General features: G+C 58.3%; 2 protein-coding genes across 2 annotated transcripts in view; one reads left to right on the forward strand and one right to left on the reverse strand.

Annotated features, from left to right (window-relative positions):
* The window catches only part of LOC121658441, a 14,045-nt gene extending 9,764 nt beyond the window's left edge, over window positions 1-4,281 (reverse strand). Inside the window, exons 1-4 of the mRNA XM_042015357.1 lie at window positions 4,234-4,281; window positions 1,507-2,697; window positions 1,213-1,301; window positions 484-588 (exon numbers count right to left, since the gene is read on the reverse strand). Coding sequence (XP_041871291.1) covers window positions 484-588; window positions 1,213-1,301; window positions 1,507-2,577 — 1,265 coding nt within the window. The 5' untranslated portion in view covers window positions 2,578-2,697; window positions 4,234-4,281. The remainder of the gene's footprint in view (window positions 1-483; window positions 589-1,212; window positions 1,302-1,506; window positions 2,698-4,233) is intronic.
* Window positions 4,282-4,350: 69 nt separating this feature from the next.
* YARS1 (tyrosyl-tRNA synthetase 1) lies at window positions 4,351-9,363 on the forward strand. Its single transcript, XM_042015356.1, has 14 exons — window positions 4,351-4,443; window positions 4,551-4,615; window positions 5,065-5,211; window positions 5,303-5,478; window positions 5,633-5,762; window positions 6,023-6,103; window positions 6,398-6,490; window positions 6,655-6,790; window positions 6,962-7,047; window positions 7,414-7,549; window positions 7,866-7,960; window positions 8,075-8,268; window positions 8,382-8,523; window positions 8,699-9,363. The coding sequence occupies exons 1-14, from the start codon at window positions 4,428-4,430 to the stop codon at window positions 8,807-8,809; spliced, it is 1,608 nt and encodes a 535-aa protein (XP_041871290.1). The 5' UTR covers window positions 4,351-4,427; the 3' UTR covers window positions 8,810-9,363.
* Window positions 9,364-9,380: the final 17 nt, after the last annotated feature.

Genomic DNA, 9,380 nt, shown 5'->3' on the forward strand with positions numbered 1-9,380 from the left:
GATTCTCCCAGTCTGAGTCCAAATCTCAGCACTTGAGCTCAAGATTCCCCCAGTGTGAGTTCTGAGGTTTCAGAGAGTTGGTGGAGTCCTGGAGGTGTCCACTCAGTGCTCTGGGTTGATGACAAGGTGGGAACTTGATGATCTTTGAGGTCTTTTCCAATTTTGATGATTCTGGGATAGTTGTGAACTGCCAAAACCAAGTCAATCCCCAACAGAACAAGCCAGAGCTCAGCTCTGCTTTTCCCAGGGAGTACAAACCTGCTTTGGGAGCATCCCTGATTTTCCACACCCTTTACAATATTTCCCAGCCAGGCTGATTCCTGTGCAGGAATTTTGTGCATGGCAGTGCACAAAAGTGTCACAGGCACTTTTTATTCCCCTCTGAAAACAACCACACTCCAAACAAAGAATACAAATCCAGCCAGCCAGGATATCAATTTTTTCCCTGCCCACCAGCCTCATCCCATCCCACCTGGGGGTTACCTGAGGTAATAGCCACACTTTTCCTCATTGGGATTGGCACAGCCTGGAGAGAAACGTTTCTTTTGCTCAGGTTGCACTTCTGAAATGCAGGTCCGTGGTTTTGGCCTTGAAAATAACAAAGAGCGTGAACATTTTTTTTATAGATGATTTGTCAATTTAGGTTACAGTTGGCAGAGAGGGCAGAGAGCCCTGCAGAACTACGGCAGACACGACATTCTCGTAGCACCGTTCAGGGATTGAGAAAATAGAAGTGTTCATTTGAGTAAAGCCGCGAAGATCAAACACACCGAGAGCAAAGCAGCTGAGCCACCCAGCCGGTCACTGCCCCGCTGACCACGCCGGGAACCCGCAGGGAGCTCTCAAAAGCAGCTTTTTCACACCACTCAAGGCCACGCTGCGAACAGCAACGCCCAGAAAAGCCCCGATGTGCCGCCTCCAGGAGCGGGGAAGAGCAGGAGCAACATCCCGATCCGCTCTGCTGCTGCCACCTGCAGGGAACCGCTCCGGGAGGAGCGGCACAAACACCCCCTCCACCGCCTGATCCACCTCCTTTCCCACTCCCTGATATTCTTTCCCCCCTCTTCCAGTACCTTACAGGGTAAAATATTCATTGTTTCCCTTTCAGCGCATCTTAATTTTAAAATAGAAATAAACCCAGCAACGCACGATCAACAAAGTGGTGGAGGAAACAGCTGGGATGTTTTTCAAAGTGTGGGTTTCCCAAATTACCTTTTTTCGTCCTTCTGTGGGACAGGAATTACTTGGTCACTTTTCTTCCCACTGGTTGTCTCTTCCTGCCCAGTCTGGCCTACAGCTGACTGGAAAGGGAAGGGGAAAAGGGATTAAGGTGTAATTAAACTTTTCCATGTAAGTTTTGCTTATGTAGTTACATAAAAACCCACTTGGCAAAACCTCCCCTGTATAAACACAACACTTGTGTGCACATGGGCACGGCCACGAGCACAAATCCAAAGGGATGGGACTAAAACCATTCAAGTTACAAGAATTAAGACGTGAGTTTACTTTAGTGCTGCCTGATGGCTGCTCAGCTCCTGTGGATTCCCCTTCAGCACCCTCTGGAGAGCCTGATTTCCTTGAGGAACAGCTCGTTGTTGCTTTGGCAAGTTCTTTGTTTGATGGCAGCACAGATGCTGGACTCTCATCCCCCTTGCTCTGGCCACGGGGAAGGTCGGAAGAGGGCACGGATCGTCCTGAACAATCCTGAGCCAGGCTTTGCTGGCCTTTAGGCATCACCCCTTCCGAGGATTCTTTGGGAATGCAGCTCCCAGCAGCTGTAGAACTCAAGCAATCATCTATCATTGCTTCCAAAGCTTCCACCTCTCCCAGGTAATTGTCCTCCAGAGCCTCATCGGAGCAGGTGGCAGCGAACAGGTTCAGGAGCTCCTGCAGGTCAAGGTCCAGCTCTTGCTGCAGCTGGGCCCCATCCAGAGCAGCACTGCCACTCAGAAAGCCAGGATCACACCCAGAACTGCCTGAGGGATGCTCCTGGGCTTCCTTTGGTTCCTCTGTGACCTCTGAGGCCGCCTCACTGACCGACATCCCCGCAGTGCAGCTGCTGCTCTCGGCTTTGCCGCTCTCAGCTTTGCCGCTCTCTCCGCTCGCATTTTGGCTCAGGTGGCTTTCACCAGCGAGGTGCTGCTGCTCAGCATCCACGGAATCATCTGCCAAGATTTCCTGGATCTCTTCCTCGGTGTAATCAAAGGGAGAATTCCCTTTCTCACTGCCTGACAGCTCCAGCAGGGAATCATCCAGCTCGCTGTTGTCAAAACACCTGCTGATGTCCAGGGAAATGGCCACGTCGTTGTACTTGGACACAGAAAAACTGGCAGCAAGGTCATCGTGGCCACTCTCATCCAGGCCAAGGGAGCAGCCAGAGCCTGGGGAAGGGAATGGAGGATTCCCTGCTGGATCTGGAGTGCTGCAGCCACGGCTCAGCACACAGGCTTTCTTAGCTGACTGCAGGGCCTGAACCTGCACTGCACAATCTGACAACCTCTTGGCCCTGGGAACTGGGTCCTGTTTAAATTCCCGGCACGGGCAGAGCCCGGGGGAAGGAGGGGAAGTGTCTCCCATGTCGCTGGGGCTTCCTGGATCTCTGCTTCCAGCTCTAGAGGCCTGAGCTGAGGCTCATCTGCTGCTGGTGGCCTTTGATCAGCCCTTCCAGAGGAGGAATCAGCAGGAGTCAGCTCCAACCTGCCAGCAAAAGCGACATCCTCAGTAAAAGGAACTCAGCTGTATCCCAAATATGCTGGAATTTAACAGGGAAGGTAAAAAAAAACTGAGACACCACAATTTGGTGCCTGTTCCCGACTATTTTAGCTCCCAACCCCGAGTGTTCCCTCAAGCAGCGCCAATGGAAACCCCAAAGATTGGAAACCCCCACAGGCTGTGCCCTCTCCTCCAAAACTGCTGCCAATCACTCACAGCAGACCCCGGGAGTCCCAAATTACAGCCTTAAATTGCAGAACACGCTTGAGGCATTAAATAAAACCTCCAAGTGTCTCATCGCCCACCTCCGCCCTTCAGAGATAAATAAACACACTAAAAACCTTTTTTTTTGGGGGGTTGGGAAAAACTGAGCAAAGGAAGAGGAACCCTGGAGGGAGCAGAGGGCACACGGAGCAGGGATTTAGTCGCTGAGACACTCACACAAAATACTCATTATCATCCAAGAGCACCAGATAAAGAACCTTCCTGTAAAATTCAATCGTTTCAAAGCATTCACAAACAAACCCTGTTTTCCCCAGAGTGAGGACTCATCCCAAAAGGAATCTTTGGACTTGAAAGCCCCGCACTTGACTCTCACCCAGCAGGAGAATTTGGACTAAGGAAAGGTATTTCCTGTCCTCTTTGACCAAGGATTTAAAGGAATGTCTTTTGTCTTTCCTGTTGCTTGGACTACTGTTTAAAAAAAGGGAGGGTCACATACTCCGGGAATGAAACCCGGGCAATTCTGCTGCTTCCTCTTGTCATTCTGCCAGAACAATGAAAAGGGAGACCTTCAGAACCGTGCTGTAGGGAAAAAAATACCTCAGGAATCTGCTGTGTGTGTACACGTGTGGATTCAGCCCTATGGAGGGTGGTAGCCTGATAACTCAGCTCCTAACCATGGAGCCCCCAAATGATTTGGGTTGGAAGGGACATAAAGTTCACCCAGTGCCATGGGCAGGGACACCTTCCACCGTCCCAGGCTGCTCCAAGCCCCGTCCAGCCTGGCCTTGGGCACTGCCAGGGATCCAGGGGCAGCCACAGCTGCTCTGGGCAACCTGCGCCAGGGCCTCCCCACCCTCACAGGAAGGGATTTTTTCCCCAATATCCCATCTAACCCTGCCCTCCAGGCCCATCTCCAAAGCCCCCTTCGGCATTAAAAACCTGCAATAAAATCACCCTGGAGCCTTTCCCTCTCCAGATGAAAACCTCAGGAGGCGGTAGGGCCCCGCTCTCGCCTCACCGAGGGCACAGAAGCGAACACCGCCCACCTCTCTCCCTCAGGGACCTGCCCGGCCCTCAGCGGGCACCGCCCAACCGTCGCCTCAACGGCACCGCCCCAAGGCGGGGCCAAGCCCGCCCCACCCCCAGCCTCTCCTCCCGGCCCGGCCGAACACGGGGAACTCCTCGAGCCCCGGAAAAAAAAGGGGTGAAAACCCCCAAATAAAGGCGAAAAATGAAGTTCCCCTGAGACAAAGCCGCGGCCGCGGCCCGGCCGGGTGTGGCGGGAAGGGCGCTCACCCTCCGCCATCTTAACGGCGCCAAGGCCACGCCCCCACGCGCGCGGAGCGCCCTCTGATTGGCGGAGCGCGGCCCCCCCGCCGCGCGAGGCGCTCTCTGATTGGAGGAGCGCGACTCCTCCCCGCCCGCTCATCCCATCGGCAGCTCGGCGCTCGGCAGGCCTAGGCGCGGCAGTCGAGCGCCGAGCGGGGCTGATGCAACCCGGGGCAGGTCGGGGGGAGCGGGCGGGGGAAACCGGGGGCGTTTTGGGGGTCCCGGGAGGTCCCGAGGGGCCCCGGGGGGCGGAGGCTCCGGTAACGCTGTGTCCTGCCCTGCAGCCACCGCTATGGAGCCCGCGCCCGGCCCGCAGGAGAAGTATCAGCTCATAACGCGGAACCTGCAGGTACCGGGAGGCGGATGGGGCCGGGGCGGCCGGGCCGGGGATCGGGATCGGGGACCGGGAAGGGGGGAATCTGGGCTGGATCTGAGGGACGAGCGGGGCTGGATCGGGGTCGGGCGAAGGAATTGGGGCCGGGTGGGTTGACGGAGGCTGGATCGGAGGCGATTGGGGTAGGATGGGGTCCAGGTACCGGGGGGATGGGGGCAGGATCGGGGCTGGATCGAGGGAAATACGGCAAGATTGGGGCCCGAGAGGGGGGAACGGGGCAGGATCAGGGCATGGGGAGGCTGGGATGGGGGGATCTGAGCCAAGGCAAGCCCTCGGGATCAGCCCCGGGACACGCCGTGTATGAAGCCCGGGCACCCAGCGGGATTTGTTCTGCCCACCTCCTTCCCGGTGTGACCCCGGGGACGCCCAGCCCTGCCAGACCGGTGTGTTTCGGCCCCTCACAGGAGGTGCTGGGCGAGGACAAGCTCCTGGCCATCCTGAAGGAGCGAGAGCTGAAGATCTACTGGGGGACCGCCACCACGGGCAAGCCCCACGTGGCCTATTTCGTGCCCATGTCCAAGATTGCGGATTTCCTGAAGGCTGGATGTGAGGTGGGACCTTGTCACCGTGCTGGGTGGCAGCTGCAACGAGCAGGGGCGGTTCCCCTGACCCAGCTGGCACCGCCTGTCCCCCCCTCCCCAGGTGACAATACTCTTTGCCGACCTCCACGCTTACCTGGACAACATGAAGGCTCCCTGGGAGCTGCTGGAGCTGCGCACCCGTTACTATGAGCACGTCATCAAAGCCATGCTGGAGAGCATCGGGGTGCCCCTGGAGAAGCTGAAATTCGTCCGGGGCACCGATTACCAGCTCAGCAAGTGAGTCCTGGGAGTGCAGGGAGAGCCTGACCTGGGGCTCTGCTGATCTCCTCCAGAGTGTTGGCACTCCAGGAGGTGCCTCCAGGCTTTGTCCCCCTCTCGGTGTGGCCAGCTCAGTGCGTGCCAGGTGGTCACGGTGCTGTCCTTCCCTCAGGGAGTACACGCTGGACGTGTACCGCCTGTCCTCTGTGGTGACGCAGCACGACGCCAAGAAGGCAGGAGCAGAGGTGGTGAAGCAGGTGGAGCATCCCTTGCTGAGTGGTTTGCTCTACCCAGGCCTGCAGGTGAGGCAGGTGGGGTGCAGGGAGGTGCTGGCAGAGCCAGGGCCACGGGGGTGTTTGGGGCTGAGTGTCACGGTCGTTGTTCCCCACCCCAGTGTCACACCTGGCCGTGGCACAGAGCGTGGCCTGAGCACGGAGCCGCTGTTCCAGCAAGCAGCCTGGAATGTTCCCGTCCTTCCCAGGGTGGGAGTGCCGCAGGAGGGGCTGAGGGACAGGCCAGGACTGTTTTGGGCCCAGCCTCGAGGCTCTGTGTCTCTCCACAGGCGCTGGATGAGGAATATCTCAAGGTGGACGCACAGTTCGGAGGGGTGGACCAGAGGAAGATATTCACCTTTGCAGAGAAGGTCAGGAATTGGGGGGGGGGGGGAGGGGTTCTGCCAGGCTGGGGCCTGAGGAAGGGCTTGGACACTCCCAAATCCATGGGGAGAAGTGTGTGGGATTCTGGTTGGTGTCACAATGCTGCTGCTGCTGCTGCTGCTCCTGTGCTCTGTGTAGCCACACATCCCTGGCTGTGACTCTGTGCTTCCTGGGAGCTGTTATCCCACATCCCAGAGTTATCTGGAGCCAGGAGCAAACGGGGATTGTGTGTTAGAGCTGAGTGAGGGTCGTGCCTGACTTGCCTCCTTGTGTTTTCCCAGTACCTCCCTTCCCTGGGCTACGCCAAGCGTGTCCATTTGATGAACCCGATGGTTCCTGGGCTGACAGGCAGCAAAATGAGCTCGTCAGAAGAGGTTGGTCCTGGATCTGGCTGGGCTCAGGGGGCTCTGGGGAGGTTCCCAGGGAAGGTGAACTCTCCCTCCCCACTCACATGGTGTTTTAAGAAGGTGCAGCAACTCCAGCATGAGTTTTCTGGGCAAAAGCTTGGGTGAAGGGCTGAGGAAATCTCTTGCTGCAGGACTCCAAGATTGATCTTCTGGACCGCAAGGAGGATGTGAAGAAGAAGCTGAAGAAGGCTTTCTGTGAGCCAGGGAACGTGGAGAACAACGGTGTCCTCTCCTTCATCAAGCACGTCCTCTTCCCCCTCAAGTCAGGTGAGGGGCTTGCCACGCTTGGGTGTGGATAAGAGGAGGGGACAGGAGTGTGTCCCCTGAAACTGGCTGTCCCTGAGTGCCACCTCCCCAGCCCCTGCTCCTGGGCAGAGTGGGGTGGGTGCTTTACCTGAGCCTTGAGTTAATCTGAGCCTTCAAACCTGTGTGTCCCAGAGTTTGTGGTACTGCGAGAGGAAAAGTGGGGAGGAAACAAAACCTACACGGCCTATGAGGCCCTGGAGAAGGACTTTGCTGAGCAGGTGAGTGCAGGGAGAGGCTGAACCTTCTGCCTGAGCTTCCTGGGAGCAGTCAGGGAGCACTGGGAGATGGAAATGTGCACTGTGGAGGGTGGCCTGGTGGTGTGGGATGCGCCCAGCCAGGAGAACCTGGGGGAGGGAGGGTGAGTGAAGGGTGTGGGGTGAAGACAGCACCACGTCAGCCACACCCTGGAGCAGAGCAGCACTTGAACCATTCCCAGCTGTTCCCAGGCTGGAAGCAGAAATGTCCAGAAGCCTCTTGATGTCCAAGGAGAATCGGGTCAAGGGTTTGGGATTCATCTTCCCACCCTCTTTGGTCTCCAGTTCCCACCCTTGGCCTCAGACAGGAACCTCTTTGTCCTGATACAGGTTGTGCACCCTGGAGACCTGAAGAACTCAGTGGAAGTGGCCCTGAACAAACTCCTGGACCCCATCAGAGAGAAGTTCAACTGCCCAGAGCTGAAGAAGCTGAGCAGTGCCGCGTATCCCACCCCAGCCAAAGCCAGTAAGGAGAAGCTGGGAGCGTGGGAAAGGGAGGCCTTGGGAGCTCAGGGAAGTGGGGCCCTCGCCATGCAGGGCTGGGTGGGACAGAGTCCCTCCAGGAGCTGAGGTCAGAGAAAAGTTCTGAAGCTCCAGACTCAAAAACAGCTCTGGAGAACACTGGGAAAGGTGAGGAAAGCCAGCACAGGAAGGACTGTGCTCTCTGGTATAGGGACAAGCATGGAATTCCCTGCAGGGAATTGCCCCCAGGGCCTACATTTGGGGCTGGCCACCTCCCTGGGTTTGTGCTGAGCGTTGTGACCATTCCCTTCACCCTGCAGAGCCTGGAGAGAAGGGCACCAAGAACTCGGAGCCGGAGGACGTGGTCCCATCCCGGCTGGACATCCGTGTTGGCAAAGTGATCAGCGTGGAAAAGGTATGGGCACAGTGGACAGCAGGGAGTAACCTGCCCATGTGGTGACTTGGGGTGTGCCTGAGGGCACTGCCACCTTCTGTGCCACCCCGTTCCCATCCCTGCTCCCCCTGGCAGCACCCGGATGCCGACAGCCTGTACGTGGAGAAGATCGACGTGGGTGAGGCCGAGCCCCGCACCGTGGTCAGCGGCCTGGTGCACTTTGTCCCCAAGGAGCAGCTGCAGGACAGGCTCGTGGTGCTGCTCTGCAACCTCAAACCCCAGAAGATGAGGGGGGTGGAGTCGCAGGGCATGGTGCTGTGTGCCTCCAGGTGAGGGACAGAAGGGACACCAGGGCTGGCCTCCCCCTCTGCTGCCCCAGGGTGCTGAGGGGCAGCTGGGCAGCACTTTGGGGTGACTCTGGTGTCTCCACACCCCTCCTTAGTGTGGGGGAGCCCCGTCAGGTGGAGCCCCTGGACCCCCCAGCCGGGTGCTGTGCCGGGGAGCGCGTCTACGTGGAGGGCTACGAGGGCGGGGAGCCCGACGAGGAGCTCAAACCCAAGAAAAAGGTCTTTGAGAAGCTGCAGGTGAGGACTGGGAACAGCTGAGTAGCTGGAGCTCCAGGCATTGAGCAGAGCCACTGTCCCCACCTCTGGGTGACCCCAAATGGGGTGTTTGCCCCCTCGGTGTTGCTGGCAGCAAAGCTGTGGAGGAGATGAACCCCCCCAGCAGCTGACCCTGCCTCCCTGCTCTGCTCCCCAGGCTGATTTCCACATCTCCGAGGATTGTGTGGCACAGTGGAAGCAGAGAAACTTCCTGACCAAGCTGGGGACGGTCTCCTGTAAAAGCCTGAAGGGTGGCAGCATCAGCTAACAAGTGCCAGGGCTGCTCTGGTGCCTCCTGCCTGACTCCTGCACCTTAGCCAGGCCCCTCCCGGTCATCTCCCCCCAGTGCCCCGAGTCGGGGGCTCGGCCCTGGGGGCTCTGGGACTGAACTTGCAGCCTCTCACCCCGGGGAGCTGCCTCCAGCATCCCCCTGGGCCTCTGGGGACCAGAGGTGCCACCACACCCAAGGGACCCGTGTGACTCATCCCCCATGGCCTTGGAGCCACAGCTCGCTCCCAGTTGTGCCATGGACTGGACTCCCTGCCCGCTGGGATGGCACGTGTGGGTGCTGTGGTGAGGGCAGAGGGGAAAAGCTGCTTCTCCAACCTTGTGTTGCTGCTACCAGAGCTGGGGACAGCCCGGCCGGCCCCGGCCCCTGCTCCTCCCCCCAGCCCACCTGGGGCTGTGGCCACTGGTGCTGCTCTTTGGCCAGGAGCCCAGGCAGCACCCGTGAGTCTGTCCCGAGCCTGTGGGGGGTGTGGGCCTTAAACACTGACTCGGGAACCATCTGTCTGTCATCAACCCAATAAAGTGTCAAGCTGACTGCACGTGGCTGTGCC

Source organism: Corvus kubaryi, unplaced genomic scaffold (genome assembly GCF_017639235.1).
Source record: "Corvus kubaryi isolate FWS band 111438036 unplaced genomic scaffold, C.kubaryi_AGA036_p1.0 split3-37304, whole genome shotgun sequence".
Lineage (NCBI taxonomy): Eukaryota > Metazoa > Chordata > Aves > Passeriformes > Corvidae > Corvus > Corvus kubaryi.